This window comes from Bos indicus, chromosome 9 (genome assembly GCF_029378745.1).
Source record: "Bos indicus isolate NIAB-ARS_2022 breed Sahiwal x Tharparkar chromosome 9, NIAB-ARS_B.indTharparkar_mat_pri_1.0, whole genome shotgun sequence".
In the NCBI taxonomy this organism is placed as follows: domain Eukaryota; kingdom Metazoa; phylum Chordata; class Mammalia; order Artiodactyla; family Bovidae; genus Bos; species Bos indicus.
The window spans coordinates 28,370,833-28,390,527 of record NC_091768.1 but is presented as its reverse complement, the minus strand read 5'-3'; the positions used below and the strand labels follow the sequence as shown (position 1 = coordinate 28,390,527).

General features: G+C 34.6%; 1 protein-coding gene across 50 annotated transcripts in view; it reads right to left on the bottom strand.

The window, feature by feature from the left end:
* Window positions 1-19,695, bottom strand: part of TRDN (triadin) — a 415,089-nt gene that overhangs the window by 16,000 nt on the left and 379,394 nt on the right. For 6 of the 50 annotated variants that reach the window (XM_070795846.1, XM_070795842.1, XM_070795840.1 and 3 more), the window contains 14 exons: window positions 19,397-19,417; window positions 17,858-17,884; window positions 16,916-16,954; window positions 16,503-16,538; window positions 16,384-16,419; window positions 16,265-16,300; window positions 16,146-16,181; window positions 15,616-15,651; window positions 15,497-15,532; window positions 15,377-15,412; window positions 15,258-15,293; window positions 15,139-15,174; window positions 14,347-14,391; window positions 8,501-8,524 (listed from right to left, as the gene is read on the bottom strand). In XM_070795846.1, coding sequence (XP_070651947.1) covers window positions 8,501-8,524; window positions 14,347-14,391; window positions 15,139-15,174; window positions 15,258-15,293; window positions 15,377-15,412; window positions 15,497-15,532; window positions 15,616-15,651; window positions 16,146-16,181; window positions 16,265-16,300; window positions 16,384-16,419; window positions 16,503-16,538; window positions 16,916-16,954; window positions 17,858-17,884; window positions 19,397-19,417 — 480 coding nt within the window. The remainder of the gene's footprint in view (window positions 1-8,500; window positions 8,525-14,346; window positions 14,392-15,138; window positions 15,175-15,257; window positions 15,294-15,376; window positions 15,413-15,496; window positions 15,533-15,615; window positions 15,652-16,145; window positions 16,182-16,264; window positions 16,301-16,383; window positions 16,420-16,502; window positions 16,539-16,915; window positions 16,955-17,857; window positions 17,885-19,396; window positions 19,418-19,695) is intronic. The other 44 variants (XM_070795837.1, XM_070795841.1, XM_070795845.1 and 41 more) reach the window with 44 other exon arrangements.

The following is a 19,695-nucleotide window of genomic DNA, read 5'->3' as shown; positions in this document are numbered from 1 at the left end:
TATGTGTAGAAAGGGTAAAGAGTAATAAAATAAACATACAGAATAAGATGTTTAAAAAGGAACACAAAAATCTTAAATCAGAATCAAAGCAAATATCCATCAATAGTAGAATAGATTAAAATGCATTTATTCACAAAGTGCTATACTATACAGCAGTGAAAATGAGCTATAACTACACAAAACACTTAAGGATTTGAGAAGCATAGCATTAAGTAAAAAAAAAACAAACAAACAAACTTCAGAATATATCTTACAATGTAAGATAAAATTAGAAAGAAAAGTGATAAAATCAGAAAAAAAAATTAAGAGAATTAAAAAAAAAATCAGTGTATTAGTTACTTCTACCAGGAACCAAGAGATAGGATGGAGAGAGTTCAGAGGTAAAGTCACATCATAGTATCTAGTTTTTAAATATATACTTACATGTTATTTTGTTTATGTAAGATATCAAATAATAAAACACTTTTAAATACTTTGAGCTTGTGGAGAAGAAAAGTAAATTTAAATTTTAACATTAATTAGCATGCAAAGATGAATTATAGAAAAGGATAATCATCTCTCTTGTTAAATCTTCATTTCCTGAGGAATTAATTTAGAAATGGGACAGTCTTTTTTCCTCTTTCTGTTTTTAAGTAATTAATCAATCCCACTGGTTTCAACAACGAATAAGGTAATTATAAAATAATTATTTAAATCAATGGAGATACTCTTTTTAAAAAAATGGTCAAAGAATTTTAATAGACCACAGAGTGATTTAATAGTCATTTAAAGTGTCTGCAATTTAGTTTAGTTTGGGGGAAATATTTTGGTCAACATTAGGCAAGTGAATTCAAGATACAACTGGCACTAATAACACCATTCAAACTTACTCTGTAAAAGTAAGCAAACGATGTTTCAAGACATTTTCTGTAACTGCATCAAATCAGATTATTAAGCTTTCTGTGCAGCACTAGAAATGTGACTGCGATATGTTGTGTAATAAAATTGATTCACTTCTTTGAAAGTTAAAGTGTTGATATGCCACCATTAGTTAATGGCATACTATTAATATTTTTATTAGCAAATCAATTAGTCTGAGATAACATAAATAATTTGATTTAGTCATGAATTAACTCTTACAGGACTTTAGGTTGTATCTGATCTCTTTAGAAAAGATCATTATTTTAATTGTTTATAAAAGGGAATTACATATAATATTAACATAAACCAAAGCATACTCTGTGTTTAAAGGTTTAAGAGAATTAGTTCCTTTTGCCACTATAGTAACACTTTATAGTTCACTGACTCATTAATAGTTTCATGATTGTCTGAATTCATGATTGTCTGACAAAGTCAAACTTTCTTTCAAATAGCAGTAACATGTTTATTAGGAAATTGTGGCTTTCTGAAATTCTTGAAAATTTTCAATCCAGGGATATATAATCAATAAAAACAGGTTATGCTTTTATTAATGACAAATGGTATACTTCAGTTATGTGTAATTATAATCTTATAAAAGAAGTGCTTAACCTAAGATATATCAAACATGTAAATGAAGGAAAAGCCTTTATATAAAAACTTTAATTATATCCATGCTTATTTAAATTTTCAGACAAAATCACAAAGTAGCTGAATTTGATATCTAAAATTATCCACTATACTTTAATATTGATACAAATTACTTATTAGTTTACCAAATTCATACACAAAAAATGCAGAACCAAAAGATGAATGAACATTTTAAAAGTTAGAAAGCATTAAAAAGCAAATTACAAATGAAAGCAACAAAGGAAGCTATATAAAAAATGGAAATCCTGGCTAGTCCTCTGCTGGGTTTGCTTAAGTTTTATTAAAAAGTAATTAACTTCTGTAAAAGATTAAAAAAAAAAAGCAAAATGGCTGTCTGGGAGGCTTTACAAATAGCTGTGAAAAGAAGAGAAGCAAAAAGCAAAGGAGAAAAGGAAAGATATAAACATCTGAATGCAGAGTTCCAAGAATAGCAAGAAGAGGTAAGAAAGCCTTCCTCAGTGATCAACGCAAAGAAATAGAGGAAAACAACAGAATGGGAAAGACTAGAGATCTCTTCAAGAAAATTAGAGACAGCAAGGGAACATTTCATGCAAACATGGGTTTGATAAAGGACAGAAATGGTATGGACCTAACAGAAGCAGAAGATATTAAGAGGAGGTGGCAAGAATACACAGAAGAACAGTACAAAAAAAGATCTTCACAACCCAGATAATCACGATGGTGTGATCACTGACCTAGAGTCAGACATCCTGGAATGCAAAGTCAAGTGGGTCTTAGAAAGCATCACTACGAACAAAGCTAGTGGAGGTGATGGAATTCCAGTTGAGCTATTTCAAATCCTGAAAGAAGATGCTGTGAAAGGGCTGCACTCAATATGCCAGTGAATTTGGAAAACTCAGCAGTGGCCACAGGACTGGAAAAGGTCAGTTTTCATTCCAATCCCAAAGAAAGGCAATGCCAAAGAATGCTCAAACTACTGCACAATTGCACTCATCTCACATGCTAGTAAAGTAATGCTTAAAATTCTCCAAGCCAGGCTTCAGCAATACGTGAACTGTGAACTTCTAGTTGTTCAAGCTGGTTTTAGAAAAGGCAGAGGAACCAGAGATCAAATTGCCAACATCCACTGGATCATCAAAAAAGCAAGAGTTCTAGAAAAACATCTATTTCTGCTTTATTGACTATGCCAAAGCCTTTGACTGTGTGGATCACAATAAACTGTGGAAAATTCTGAAAGACATGGGAATACCAGACCACCTGACCTGCCTCTTGAGAAATTTGTATGCAGGTCAGGAAGCAACAGTTAGAACTGGACATGGAACAACAGACTGGTTCCAAATAGGAAAAGGAATACGTCAAGGCTGGATATTGTCACCCTGCTTTTTAAACTTATATGCAGAGTACATCATGAGAAATGCTGGGCTGGAAGAAGAACAAGCTGGAATCAAGATTGCCGGGAGAAATATCAATAACCTCAGATATGCAGATGACACCACCCTTATGGCAGAAAGTGAAGAGGAACTAAAAAGCCTTTTGATGAAAGTGAAAGAGGAGAGTGAAAAAGTTGGCTTAAAACTCAACATTCAGAAAATGAAGATCATGGCATCTGGTCCCATCACTTCATGGGAAATAGATGTGGAAACAGTGGAAACAGTGTCAGACTTTATTTTTCTGGGCTCCAAAATTACTGGGGATGGTGACTGCAGCCATGAAATTAGAAGACGCTTACTCCTTTGAAGAAAAGTTATGACCAACCTAGATAGCATATTGATAAGCAGAGACATTATTTTGCCAACAAAGGTCTGTCTAGTCAAGGCTATGGTTTTTCCAGTGGTCATGTATGGATGTGAGAGTTGGACTGTGAAGAAAGCTGGATGCTGAAGAATTGATGCTTTTGAACTGTGGTGTTGGAGAAGACTCTTGAGAGTCCCTTGGACTGCAAGGAGATCCAACCAGGCAATTCTAAAGGAGGTCAGTCCTGGGATTTCTTTGAAAGGAATGATGCTAAAGCTGAAACTCCAGTACTTTGGCCACCTCATGTGAAGATTTGACTCCTTGGAGAAGACTCTGATGCTGGGAGGGATTGGGGGCAGGAGGAGAAGGGGACGACAGAGGATGAGATGGCTGGATGGCATCACGGTCTCGATAGATGTGAGTCTGAGTGAACTCTGGGAGTTGGTGATGGACAGGGAGGCCTGGTGTGCTGAGACCATGGGGTCGCAAAGAGTCAGACACGACTGAGCGACTGAACTGAACTGAACTGAACTGAAAAGATTAAAATGTATCAGCATTTTATGAAAAAGTTAAATTCATTATTTTAATACAAATATTTGATCTCAGAGACTTTACAATGATTCAAACCTGTCTACACAGATAATTTTGGTGAGGTGCTAACAGTAAAATCCTCACTATTTCTGATCAGATAAAAATGTTACAGAAAAAGGTGTCAAAGTTAAATTTCTACATAGAATAATTTTAAGAAGTGTTCTTAATACATCACTTCTTTTAAAGTACTCATTTTCAAGGGCAAGCCAACCTAGCTTTACTTAAATGTTGACTAGTAGATACTAAGAACAAAAACTATGGATTCTTATAAAATCTTTTTCCTTAATTATAAATATAATATAAATATACTGTCAGTGTCTCAGCTATGTCAAGAACCTTGATACTCTTCTAGGTGCAAGACTTCCCTTGCCCCATTTGCTCTTAAAGACTGTAATTCCTCATTCCCTTGCTTTGTTTCATGTTTTGCCTACAGGCAAGTTCCTGGGAATGATGTTTTACGTAATTTTTTTGTACACAACTTTTTCTCAAAGGAAAAGTTTTCCAAAGCCTTAAAATACTAATATCAGCAAGAAATAATTATACTTTAAAATTCAAGAATGTGAATATTTGTTTTGCTTTTATTTTTTTAATTTTATTTTATTTTTAAACTTTACAATATTGTATTAGTTTTGCCAAATATCGAAATGAATCGGCCACAGGTAAAAGTATCAGTAATTATATCTTAAATATAGTATAGTTTCATGCCTCTTGAGGTCTTCCTCAAAACTCTGTGGAAAGGTAATTTCATTATATATTTACCATACATACAAAGTAAAAAATACAGAATGAAAATTAAATGACTATTCAGAAATTAGAAATCTACATCCTTTGATAAAGTAAACCCACAGAACAAATATCAATTAAACCATAATAGTCTGTGAATCATGGAAATTTTGATTTTGCAATGTTACTTTCACTGATGTAATAAAGAAATACTATTATTTTGCTGATTATTTTTTATTCCTAAAACAAACCCTCAGGGTAGCTGAGAATCTAGTCCACCAGGATGATTTCAAGAATCTCAATCAGAGTAAGCCATGAGATTTCGGAAAGAGATACTGCTTCTCTCTTTTACATCAGTCTTTTCCCACATATTAACAGTCTCCCCCATTCCCAACAAAAAAATCTGGGAATGAATAATGGTCTGTGCGCATCCAGCACCAAAGCAGAAAAAATGATAGAGCAGAGGTGGAAGACCTGCTTCTGTTCAGAGGACAAGAGACACAGGCCCTAGCGGTGGAGAGAAGGTTGGAAGGCAGCAATGGGCACAAAGGAACTATTTCATCAACTTCCTTTAGTAAAGACAAACAGCTAAAAAATAAATTAGACATCTGACAAAAAAAATTACATAATGTTAAAAAAAAAAGAGAGTTCAGGGAAAGAACAATGATTCTTTAGTTTAAATTATCTTTAGTATGTTCTACTTGATATGTATCTGAGGCAGTTTTTGATAATTACCTCTAAAAAGGCATGATGAAAAGTATGTGCTATAAAAACATAATTTTCATATACACACAAAACAAGCTTATTAAAATGCATTATTCCAAAAGACTGTTCTATACATCTGTGTCTCTTTTGCTGTCTCACATACAGGGTTATCATTACCATCTTTCTAAATTCCATATGTATGCGTTAGTATACTGTATTGGTGTTTTGGGGTGGGATGATTTGGGAGAATGGCATTGTAACATGTATAATATCATATAAGAAACGAATCGCCAGTCCAGGATACAGGATGCTTGGGGCTGGTGCACCGGGATGACCTAGAGGGATGGTATGGGGAGGGAGATGGGAGGGGGGTTCAGGATTGGGAACATGTGTACACCTGTGGCAGATTCATGCTGATGTATGGCAAAACCAATACAATATTATAAAGTAATTAGCCTCCAATTAAAATAAATAAATTTAAATTAAAAAAATAATAAAATGCATTATTCCATGATGTCTTGGATATTTATAACTTATTATCCACCAGAATCAATATATTGTCTTCCTCACACATTTCTCTTTTCAGTTACTACTCTTATTCTTACTACTTCTATTACTGCTATTCTTATGAGGTTAGACTTTCCAACAATTCCTCCATATTTCACTCCTTTACACAAAATAAACCATAGCCCTCTGTGGCAATAAGTCTAGAGTTCCTTGATGGGCAGGTTCTCTACCTCACAGTTTCAACCTATATGTTCTTACATCTCACTGCTTTCTAACACAGCCAAAGAAATCTTAAGAAAGAAAAACTGAACTGGAGGAATTAGGCTCCCTGACTTCAGATTATACTGCAAAGCTGGAATAATCAAAACAGCATATCACTGGCGCAAAAAGAGAAATTGAGATCAATGGAATGGGATAAAAAGCCCAGAAATAACCCCCAACATATATAGTCAATTAACCTATGACAAAGGAAGCAAGAATATACAACGAAGAAAAGACAGTCTCTTCAATAAATGATGCTTGGAAAACTGAATAGCTACACGTTAAAGAATGAAATTAGAACATTCTCTAACACCATACACAAAAATAAACTCCAAATGGACTGAAGACCTAAATTTAAGATTAGATACTATAAAACTCCTAGAGGAAAATATAGGCAGAACACTTTTTGATATAAACTGTATCTGTATTTTTTTGAATCCTTTTCCTAGAGCAATGTAAATAAAAACAAAAATAAACAAATGGAACCTAATTACACTTAAAAGCTTTTGCACAATAAAGAAAACTATAAATAAGACAAAAAGACAATCTACAGAATGGGAGAAAATATTTGCAAATGATGCAACTAACAAAGGATTAATCTCCAAAGTATACAAACAGCTCACAGATAAATTTTTGATTGGCAATTTATGATGTGCTAAGTCTAGTTAGTATCAGAATTAAATTGAATTGTAGGAGAGCTGGTGTCACAGAGAAATGCTTAGTATGAAAACAATCCTACTTGCCTGGTATCAGAAGTGTTAGGAGTATGGTAGTAGCGTGAGAGTAAAGGAGAAATACACAGGACAAGTGAGTTTTTTCTTTACACCTTCTTTTGCCAATTATCCAATCCTAACCATTTTTCAAATACAAATTGTAGAATTATCTCCTAAATGAATTCTATCCTGACTACCTTTGGCCGTAGGGGAAGGGTGTGGAGTGAGATAGTTTCAGAGGGTTTTCTGAAGATCAAATATTAGCTTTGCCTGTGCATCAATGAGACAGTGCTGTAACCTTGTAATTATTTTCCTTTTTTCAAAAATATCTGAAGCAAGTCCATATGGAGCTCTATTACTTGCAGTCAAGGAACTTTGAGATATATGGCAAGTACCACCTTTACTGATTGTCTTATATCATCCTTATTACTCACTAAATATTGAACACAGCAGAAATACTCAATAAATCCTGAGAACTGCTCCGCCCAATGCAGTAGCCACTGACGCCCGGGGCTGTTAGAGAATTGAAATACAGCTAGTGCAAATCAAAATGTGCCATAAGTATAATATACACCCACAATTTCAAAGGCTCAATAAAAAATTAGATAAACTATCAAAATACTTCTATATAGATTACATTTTGAAAAAATATTTGAAAATAGCATCAGATACAAATATTAAAATTGTTTTCATCTATTTGTCTTTACCCTTTTAATGTGTCTGTGCTGCGCTTAGTTTCTCAGTTGTGTCCAACTCTTTGCCACCGCATGGACTGTAGTCTGCCAGGCTCCTCTGTTCATGTGGATTCTTCAGGCAAGAATACTGGAGAGGGTTGCCATGCCCTTCTCCAGGGGATCTGCGCAACCCAGGGATCGAACCTAGATCTCCTGCATTGCAGGAGGTTTCTTTACAATCTGGAACCCCAGGGAAGCCCAAGAATACTGGAGTGGGTAGTCTATCCCGTCTCCAGAGGATCTTCCCAACCCAGGAATCAAACTGGGGTATCCTGCATTGCAGGTGGATTCTTTACCAGGTCAGCTACCAGGGAAGCCGTTTAATGTGTCTACTTGAAAATTTAAAACTACAGATGTGGCTCTAGTGATACTGCCTTAGATAGCACTGATTTAAAATCATTTGTCTTCTTAAATCTGGAAACTTGAGAAGGAAATTTGCTATTTCCCAGAATTTTAAGATTTATAGGAAAATTCATAGTTGTGGCATGTATCATTTGAGCTGCTATCTACACCTAGATCTTGGTATTTCAGAGAGTATTTTCTGAGAGTTTGGTCAGTGTATGTTACACATAAGATTAGATCTATTCCTAACTATGTATTCTTTTCAGACCTATAATTAAGTTAATGAACATTAGAAAACAACAGCAAAGCAAGCATTATTGCTCAACCAGATGTGCTCTATTTCAAACGTTTAGTGATTGAGGGCTGAAGACGAAAGTAGGATTATTTTATTCCATTCAACCTTAATCACTGAAAAGACTTATGTATTGAATGCAAGTCACTTTAATCTTCAGGCTCAAGAACATGATAAGGTATTTGTTACAAGTTGTTTTAATAATACAGTTTTGTTTTTTTAAGTTTCAACATAAATAAGATGAAAAGTCATCAAAATCCTGTCAGAAGGTTTAATATGAAATGACTCAATTTCTGAACACATTAAAAAAATAAATATTTCATGAATTTCAGCTTGAAATTCATACTGTATGCCAAAGAGAATTTATTATCAATATAAGCAGTACTTACTTGATATTCTTGCGGGTTTTTCTACTAAAAATAAAGAAAACAAGTCTTGTTTAACTCAGGTAAAATACAAAGATATTATACATCAATAGACTGCATAAAAGAGTCTAATATCTTTTGACTTTCTTCCTTATTTTTCATGAGTTAGTGAATAAGTGGAGCTCTCTGTTGTCTGATAACATGGATCTTTGAATATCTTAATTGCTATTATGTGAGACATCAAAAAAGTTATTAATCATTGCAGGTGTCACAACATACTTATGCTTTTAAACATGCTTACTAAAATCATCAGGATCTTTGTTAAATTGTTTTGGTTAAACTATAATTATATCCAACGCCAGTGAAATTACTTTGCATGATATAATTAATCTAAATACTTGCTTTAAACTTTCAAAATTTCATAAAATACATTATTGAGAATTATTTTCCTTTTGGACATGAATAAAACCTTCTCCAAAATCTTAAAAAGCAACATGTAAAATCAACTAAATTTTCATAATCATTTATTTATTAGTTTCAGTGAGAGATTATAATTCTTCAAATATGTTTTTCCATTAAACTCTATGTATTTAGGATGAAGATATAAAGTGAAATGACTGTCTTAAATATAGCAGACTTTCTAACTTTCTGAAACAGAGAGAATGGGTAACATTCATATTCCATTAATGTCTAATTTAAAGGGCTAGGTTTGAAAATATAATTTTTAAGGAATCTGCATAACGTGTTTTACTTTAAGACTTGTAGAGTTTCTGATATATCCTAATAATTGCAAAGTTACAAAAGTTAGGCTAATGGAATTCAGAAAAATACTTTAGAAAAGCTAATGCTATAATCTTTCCTTTCTAAATAGCATTGGCTAAAGAGACAGGAATTTAGATGTAATGAACCATTACTTGAGTGAAGGAATGAATAGAATGTGCTTATATTCTCAACTAGTTCTAGGTTAGACTTATGCTTTCAGTTCAGTTCAGTCTCTCAGAAGTGTCTGACTGCGACCCTATAAACCACAGCATGCCAGGCCTCCCTGCCCATCACCAACTCCCGGAGTTTACCCAAACTCATGTCCATTGAGTCAGTGATGCCATCCAACCATCTCATTCTCTGTCGTTTCTTCTCCAGCCCTCAATCTTTCCCGGCATCAGGGTCTTTTCCAATGAGTCAGCTCTTCGCATCAGGTGGCCAAACTATTGGAGTTGCAGCCTCAGCATCAGTCCTTCCAATGAACACCCAGGACTAATCTCCTTTAGGATGGACTGGTTGGATCTCCTTGTAGTCCAAGGGACTCTCAAGACTCTTCTCCAACACCACAGTTCAAAAGCGTCAATTCTTTGGGGCTCAGCTTTCTTTATAGTCCAACTCTCACATCCATACATGACTACTGGAAAAACCATAGCCTTGACTAGATGGACCTTTGTTGGCAAAGTAATGTCTCTGCTTTTTAATATGCTGTCTAGTCTAGGTTGGTCATAACTTTCCATCCAAGGAGTAAGTGTCTTTTAATTTCATGGCTGGGATCACCATCTGCAGTGATTTTGGAGCCCCAAAAAATAAAGTCTGACACTGTTTCCACTGTTTCCCCTTCTATTTGCCATGAAGTAATTGGACCAGATGCCATGATCTTCATTTTCTGAATGTTGAGCTTTAAGCCAACTTTTTCACTCTCCTCTTTCACTTTCATCAAGAGGTTCTTTAGTTCTTCACTTTCTGCCGTAAGGGTGGTGTCATCTGCATATCTGAAGTTACTGATATTTCTCCCAGCAATCTTGATTCCAGCTTGTGCTTCTTCCAGCCCAGCGTTTCTCATGATGTACTCTACATATAAGTTAAATAAGCAGGGTGACAATATACAGCCTTGACAATATACAGTACTCCTTTTCCTATTTGGAACCAGTCTGTTGTTCCATGTCCAGTTCTAACTGTTGCTTCCTGTCCTGCATACAGGTTTCTCAAGAGGCAGGTCAGGTGGTCTGGTATTCCCATGTCTTTCAGAATTTTCCACAGTTTATTGTGATTCACACAGTCAAAGGCTTTGGCGTAGTCAATAAAGCAGAAATAGATGTTTTTCTGAAACTCTCTTGCTTTTTTGATGATCCAGTGGATGTTGGCAATTTGATCTCTGGTTCCTCTGCCTCTTCTAAAACCAGCTTGAACATCTGGAAGTTCACGGTTCATGTATTGCTGAATCCTGGCTTGGAGAATTTTAAGCATTACTTTACTAGCGTGTGAGATGAGTGCAATTGTGCAGTAGTTTGAGCATTCTTTGGCATTGCCTTTCTTTGGGATTGGAATGAAAACTGACCTTTTCTAGTCCTGTGGCCACTGCTGAGATTTCCAAATTTGCTGGCATATTGAGTGCAGCCCTTTCACAGCATCACCTTTCAGGATTTGAAATAGCTCAACTGGAATTCCATCACCTCCACTAGCTTTGTTCATAGTGATGCTTCCTAAGTTTGGCCCACTTGACTTTGCATTCCAGGACATCTGGCTATAGGTGAGTGATCACACCACTGTGATTATCTGGGTCGTGAAGATCTTTTTTGTACAGTTCGTCTGTGTATTCTTGCCATTTATTCTTAATATCTTCTGCTTTGGTTAGGTCCCTACCATTTCTGTCCTTTATCAAACCCATGTTTGCATGAAATGTTCCCTTGGTATCTCTAATTTTCTTGCAGAGATCTCTAGTCTTTCCCATTCTATTGTTTTCCTCTATTTCTTTGCATTGATCATTGAGCAAGGCTTTCTTATCTTTCCTTGCTATTCTTTGGAACTCTGCATTCAAATGGGTATATCTTTATCACGTTAATCCAAGTCTATGCCCTGACCAGTAATGCTGAAGAAGCTCAAGTTGAACAGTTCTCTGAAGACCTACAAGACCTTTTAGAACTAACACCCAAAGAAGATGTCCTTTGCATTATAGGGGATTGGAATGCAAAAGTAGAAGTCAATAAACACCTGGAGTAACAGGCAAATTTGGCCTTGGAGTACAGAATGAAGCAGGGAAAGGCTAACAGAGTTTTGCCAAGAGAATGCACTGGTCATAACAATAACCCTTTTCCAACAACACAAGAGAAGACTCTACACATGGACATCACCAGATGGTCAATGCTGAAATCAGATTGATTATATTCTTTGCAGCCAAAGATGGAGAAGCTCTATACAGTCACCAAAAACAAGATTGGGAGCTGACTGTGGCTCAGATCATGAACTCCTTATTGCCAAATTCGACTTAAATTGAAGCAAGTGGGGAAAACCACTAGACCATTCAGGTATGACCTAAATCAAGTCCCTTATGTTTTCACATGTAATTATTTTTTCCTGCCATGTATTCATAATATGAAGATCTTAGAAATGGACTCACAGAATACAGTAAGAAAGAATCTTCTATCCAGTGTCCAAATCCCTAGAATTCTTTGGACAGCCACCCTCTAGTCAGCACCAATAGACCACTTTCTAGGGGACAAAGTGGGGTGCCTTTTGTCTTTGAAAGTGAAACTGTAGCTGGACAGGCTCCTCTATCCATGGGGGTTCTCCAGGCAAGAGTATAGGAGTGGGTTGCCATGCCCTCCTCCAGGGGACCTTCCCAATCCAGGGATTAAACCCAGGTTTCCCACATTGCAGGCAGATTCTTTACTGTCTGAGCCACCAGGGAAGCACATTTTATCTTTGGGCTGCTCTAATTGGTAGAAAGCTTTCCCTTATATTTGCCTACCATAATGTGGTTCAGTTCAGTTCAGTCGCTCAGTCGTGTCCGACTCTTTGCAACCCCATGAATCGCAGCACGCCAGGCCTCCCTGTCCATCACCAACTCCCGGAGTTCACTCAGACTCACGTCCATCGAGTCGGTGATGCCACCCAGCCATCTCATCCTCTGTCGTCTCCTTCTCCTCCTGCCCCCAATCCCTCCCAGCATCAGAGTCTTTTCCAATGAGTCAACTCTTTGCATGAGGTGGCCAAAGTACTGGAGTTTCAGCCTTAGCATCAGTCCTTCCAATGAACACCCAGGACCTATCTCCTTTAGAATGGACTGGTTGGATCTCCTTGCAGTCCAAGGGTCTCTCAAGAGTCTTCTCCAACACCACAGTTCAAAAGCATCAATTCTTCGGCACTCAGCTTTCTTCACAGTCCAACTCTCACATCCATACACGACCACTGGAAAAACCATAGCCTTGACTAGACGGACCTTTGTTAGCAAAGTAATGTCTCTGCTTTTCAATATGCTATCTAGGTTGGTCATAACTTTTCTTCATATTAAAATGTGATTGAATGGGCTTAAGCCTTTGACACCACACCCACTTGGAGCCAACTCCTGTCTCTATCAGGTAAACACTCCTAGAGGTTAGACTTCCTTCACCTAACATTAACTCAGCTTTAAACTGTGAATGATCACTGGGTCTATACTAAGATGGAAGTTGAAATAATAATAGGAAAGGCTATAGCTGTGAGTTTTCAAAGTAATACATTACTTTTTATTCTTCTGCCTGCTGCTGCTGCTGCTGCTGCTGCTATGTCGCTTCAGTCGTGTCCGATTCTGTGCTACCCCATAGACGGCAGCCCACCAGTCTCCCCTGTCCCTGGTATTCTCCAGGCAAGAACATTGGAGTGGGTTGCCATTTCCTTCTCCAATGCATGAAAGTGAAAAGTGAAAAGTGAAAGTGAAGTCGCTCAGTCGTGTCCGACTCTTAGCGACCCCATGGAGTGGAGCCTACCAGGCTCCTCCGTCCATGGGATTTTCCAGGCAAGAGTACTGGAGTGGGGTGCCATTGCCTTCTCCTATTCTTCTGGCTAAGTATCTTAAAAGATATAACATTTCTGGAGAAATTTCCAATATAAAAATTGTGTTCTTGTATCATTTTACAAATCTGATTTGCTCTCTTACTCCAAATTTTACACCTTAATATTACTAAAAATTGTGTCTAAATATGTTCTGCCATTTCAGGTATACACATTACAGTAAGCAGCAACAGGGACCAGTGAAAAACTAGGTTCCTCCCTCTCCACACTCCCAGTATACACACAGACTAGAGATCTATATTTACTCTGAATGAAAATTCTTATTTAATTATGGCATGTTTACTTAGCATTTTAAAATATAAATCACTTATGTTTTGTTACATTTTGAATTAATTAGATTCATCTAAAATTTTATGACCCAGACTAAGTAATTCAGTTATACTCTTACAGATTTATGATGATGTCACCAAAATAGGTCATTCTCATTTTGGGTGAAGAACACCTGCCTGTCATGTGCATGCTAGCTTCTGCCCTCTGCTATCTACTTTGTATCTAATGTTGAATTAATTTCAAAGATCGACTTATAAATAATAAAACTATATTCATGATATTAGTTATATTTGATGTAGTTGCAGATAAACAGACTATTGGCTCCTTCTCTTTTTACTACTCTATCATCCTTGAATGTAGTCATGCTGGGAAAGTCTTCTTACAATAATAAATTTTTCCTTCTGATAGGTACTGGGATATCTAATGAATGTTTATGTTGTTGCTGCTGCTGCTAAGTCACTTCAGTCGTGTCTGACTCTGTGCGACCCCATAGACGGCAGCCCACTAGGCTCCTCTGTCCCTGGGATTTTCCAGGCAAGAATACTGGAGTGGGGTGCCATTCTCCTGTTTATGTTGTTAATAGTTTCTATTTCTTCACATTTCCTAGTTTTCCACTGAAATGTAAGCATTCTGTTCTATTTCCTACCTGTCCACTTCCCCTGCTGTTAGAATTGTATAACAGCTAGACTTTCTTGCTTTAGAAATTTAGTGTTAATATTAAGCACCAACATAATTCAGGCATCTCCACATCAACACAGCATTTGAGGATTTACCAAGGTCAAGATTACCTTTTGTCACATTGTGTAATTGAAGACTTTCTTTTCTTGTTGGCACTGTATAAAAAAGAAAATGTAAATTAAAATATTAACTTTCAGAGCAAATATTCATAAAAACTTTGGCTCACTTCAACTCTAAGCTTTAGCAACATGAGAATAATTTAAATGTTGTAAATATTTTCTCAAGGTGTTTTAAAAGTTTTCTGCTAACACCTAAGAAAAATAAATGTTAGCTGAAGAGATTGTTGTATCTGCATAAACATAGATATGACCTGAACTCAGTGATTACAGGGTATTTAAATGAATCTGAGTCCACGGACAATGGGTAATGCTGATTAATTGAATTTAGATATAAACCAGAAAAGTGTCTTCTTTTGTTATTAGTAATCTTTTTGGTATGTCTAAGAATGCTTTGCTCCTGACTCGACAGAATATTTCTCTGATGATTAAGGCCTTTATAAGGTTTTTAGATGACTAAACATGGAAATCAGTGATTATTGTATTATTTATGTAGTTTCCTAAGTAAATAAAACTAAAGTTAAGATAAAAAAGCAGCATCGCAGTGCAGCTTCTAAGGTTTCTCACCAATGACCAACACATGACTGCACACTGCAGGCGTGGCCTGCATCCATCGCTCCTCTGACACTGTCATTATCACAGGCTGTGATTATTTACCACTCTTCTTCTTTTAATCAGGCCAGCAATCATCGCGTGCATAAACAAAAGTTTTCTTTAAAATTGAAATAAATAAATTTTGACTCAAAATACTTTGACTTCAGTAACTTTTAAACTTTTAAAAATTACCTTTTTCTTCTTTAAGATGTCTCATTTCTGCTTTTTCTATAGAGATAAAATGACAGAGTCATATACATATTTATTCAAAATATTTTGACTTCAGGAACGTTTAAGCTCTTAAAAATTACCTTTTTCTCCTTTAAGATGTCTCATTTCTGCTTTTTCTATAGAGATAAAATGATAGAGTCATATACATATTTATTCAAAATATTTTGACTTCAGGAAGTTTTAAGCTTTTAAAAATTACCTTTTTCTTCTTTAAGATGTCTCATTTCTGCTTTTTCTATAGAGACAAAATGACAGAGTCATATACATATTTATTCAAAAATATTTTGACTTCAGGAACTTTTAAGCTTTTAAAAATTACCTTTTTCTCCTTTAAGATGTCTCATTTCTGCTTTTTCTATAGAGATAAAATGGTAGAGTCATATACATATTTATTCAAAATATTTTGACTTCAGGAAGTTTTAAGCTTTTAAAAATTACCTTTTTCTTCTTTAAGATGTCTCATTTCTGCTTTTTCTATAGAGATAAAATGAATCAGTCCTAATGAGGTGGATGAAACTGGAGCCTATTATACAGAGTGAAGTAAGCCAGAAGGAAAAACACCAATACAGTATACTAACGCATATATATGGAATTTAGAAAGATGGTAACAATAACCCTGTGTACGAGACAGCAAAAGAGACACTGATGTATAGAACAGTCTTATGGACTCTGTGAGAGAGGGAGAGGGTGGGAAGATTTGGGAGAATGGCATTGAAACATGTAAAATATCATGTATGAAATGAGTCACCAGTCCAGGTTTGATGCACGATACTGGATGCTTGGGGCTAGTGCACTGGGATGACCCAGAGGGAGGGTATGCGGAGGGAGGAGGGAGGAGGGTTCAGGATGGGGAACACATGTATACCTGTGGTGGATTCATTTTGATATTTGGCAAAACTAATACAATTATGTAAAGTTTAAAAATAAAATAAAATTAAAAAAAGAAAAAATAAGTAAATAAAAATTACCTTTTTCTTCTTTAAGATGTCTCATTTCTGCTTTTTCTATAGAGACAAAATGGTAGAGTCATATACATATTTATTCAAAATATTTTGACTTCAGGAAGTTTTAAGCTTTTAAAAATTACCTTTTTCTTCTTTAAGATGTCTCATTTCTGCTTTTTCTATAGAGATAAAATGGTAGAGTCATATACATATTTATTCAAAATATTTTGACTTCAGGAAGTTTTAAGCTTTTAAAAATTACCTTTTTCTTCTTTAAGATGTCTCATTTCTGCTTTTTCTATAGAGATAAAATGGTAGAGTCATATACATATTTATTCAAAATATTTTGACTTCAGGAAGTTTTAAGCTTTTAAAAATTACCTTTTTCTTCTTTAAGATGTCTCACTTCTGCTTTTTCTATAGAGATAAAATGGTAGAGTCATATACGTATTTATTCATAGGTCTTTCTAAGTTTGAAATTACATATTTTGCAGTCAATATTTACAATTCAGGAGTTATATGAAAAGAACTCTATGGTGTTAATATAGCAATAACAGATGGAGTTTGCTTTAAGATCTCAGTTCCTGTTCCCTTTAGATATCTAATAATAATGTAATACTACACTCCTTGCATGAATAACACCCTACATAGCTTCGATTCTGATATATACTTTAAAACCAATGTCCATATTTTCATGAATTGCTTTTTTAAGTGATATAATTTGTATAATTACATATTTTTGATTCTTATGCTTTTATCACTAATTTGATATACATGCCTTAAAATGTATTTACCTTTACTTTCCTTTTCAGATTTTTCAATTTTCTTTTTTGCTAGGGGGGGAAAATAACAATAACATTGGCTTAAAAACATAATTTTCTTACTCAGTTTTGGAGTAAATATTTGCAGATGAAACTTAATCCTGTAAGTGAAAGAGGGTCAAGGTTCTGCTTTTAAAGATGTGAAGATAAAGTCTCCCGCCCTTGTGTAAGAACATGTATATTTCTGTTATCCTTGGTTATTTGGTTTTATAAATCACAACCTCCTCCTTTTGTTTTCTGGTTTTATTTTTGTACATGTTTTCAAGTAAAGCTAGAGTAAGCCATGCATTTATTAATAAGTTTAAACTAGTAACAGAAAAAAACATTCAAATTTTCTACTGTTACCTTTAGGAAATGAAAATTTGATTAGTGCTATGAATACTCAATGAATTAACTGTTGAGTAAAAACAATGTAAGAGTCACAATATATCTCTGAGGAAAATGTGGACACATGCTTTTTAAACCAGAGTTTTGACTGACTGATGCTTTTCTTTAACTATATTTATCAGACAAGAGTAAGAAAGGGAAAGGGAAAGTGAAGTCTCTCAGTCGTGTCCGACTCTTTGCGACCCCATGGCCTATAACCCACCAGACTCCTCCGTCCATGGGATTTTCCAGGCAAGATACTGGAGTGGGTTGCCATTTCCTTCTCCAGTTTATCAGACAAGAGTAAGAAGGACACCAATATTTAATGAGTGACAACCAAGCATGTAGTGGGAATGTTATATACGTTATTTCATTTCATACTTATTACAAGCCTTTTGGAAAGTCATTATGTCTATTCTATAGATGAGTAAACTGAGAATCTGAGCTGTTAATGGATTTTCCCAAATGTTACGCAGCTATATAGAGATTCAAATTTAAATACTATTCCTATTGATCTGTGTTACCTCCTCTGTGAAAGCAAATATTTACCTGATTCTGTTACTTCTTGTGTTTCCTCTTTAGAAAAAAATAATAGAAGGAAGGAAGAAAAATAAAAGGAAATAATAATTTTGTTTTTCCAGTAGCAGACAACTGAACTTCATCTTTATGTTATTTCACATTAATTGCAAAAGTAGTGACAATAGACACATACTCAAAATGGCAAAGAGATACGTTGGTAACTAACATTTCTGAAGACATAACTGGTATCTATTCTGGAAATAGAACCACTATATAAATTAATATTAAATAGTCTATTCATACATGGTAGAATGGATCAGTTTGAAGACATTTGGGTCGTTTTCTCATTACAAATTATAAATCTCCATTACATAAACTTTTAACATGATTTGAACATGTGCCTGCACACATTCATTCATTAACTTTTTATAAAGCAACTTCATGTATAACAAGGACTTAGTGCAATGAGTGGGGTTGAGAGACGAGATTTTAAAATATCACAAAAATAATTTCAACTCATAATGACTACAGTCAGAGTAGTGAGACAAAATATAAAAATGTTATATAAGAACAAATATATATAATGAATAATGTTTTATAAACAAAACAGCATTTGCAAATAATTATGGTGATATTTCTTATCAGTAATCTAGTTTTGACTTTCAGGCCTTAATTTTTGTAATAACGTTCATATTAGTAGCATTTACACAGACTAAATATACTAGATATTTTTGCCAACCCAAAGGCAACATTTAATGTTTAACACTGGCATTGAATCCATTCAGAAGAAAATCATAGATGTATTCACAAGAAATCTATAACACTTTTAAGGAACCAGGTTAGTCCTTGGCATTGAAAATCTTTAGACACAACTTCTAGTTACACTCGATTGAAATGTGCATATTTACCCACAGGGTAATGTCAAGATCATAATTTAATAGTACTAAATATACAATTTCATTTTTATAAAATTTCATACATTTTCATTTTTTCATACATTTAAAAAATTATTCCTTTTTACTATTGTTTTAAATGTTACAATAAAACAGTGATTCTGAAACACTAAAACAACTCATCTTTAGCTTTTGAAGAAATATGAAAATAAAAAGCTAATATGTTAAGATTAAATAATTGAAGATGTGTATTGTGTGTTCTAAGCTTGGTTTAACCCAGCAATGACTATAAGAGGAACCTCCATACTGTATTTATTCAATGTATCCTAACAACTGAAGTACATAAAAGAGAGATGGAACCACTTTTTTTTTTTTTTTTTGTGGGCAGCATTAGTTAAGATAATTGAATTAATTACACAGATAATGACAACAGAAGTCATTTTAGGCATTCCCTCACTGCTATAGTGTAATTGACACTCAAATATATGTTCAAATATTAATGAATAAAATACACACTATTCTTTGTCAATAGGAATCATTTATGTAGGCATGTCATAATAGCTACTGCATTAATAAACATACCACAATAAATTTTACTGCATGTACAATTTAAAGAAATTATAAAATTTAAATACTTAAATAGAAAATTCTTACAATTTTAGTATGGTACACTTACTTGGAGTTGGTTTTGGTTTGTCTAAAAAGTAAAAAAAAAAAAAAAGAAAAGGTCATTTTGTGGCTATAGGTAAAATATCAGACTTTTACATTTCATAATTCTGTTTGAGTTAAAATAAGAAAACGCTAAACTTATCTTAAAATGAGCAATAGGCAATACAATTTGAGCAATTTTAAAATCATGTTCTAAAGAATTCCATATTCCAATAAAACTTCAAAGTATAGGATTTTCTTGGTCTCTTTATCCTTGTAAAGCCTCATATTTCATCTGATGCAAAATTAATGCTTAAGATAATCTGA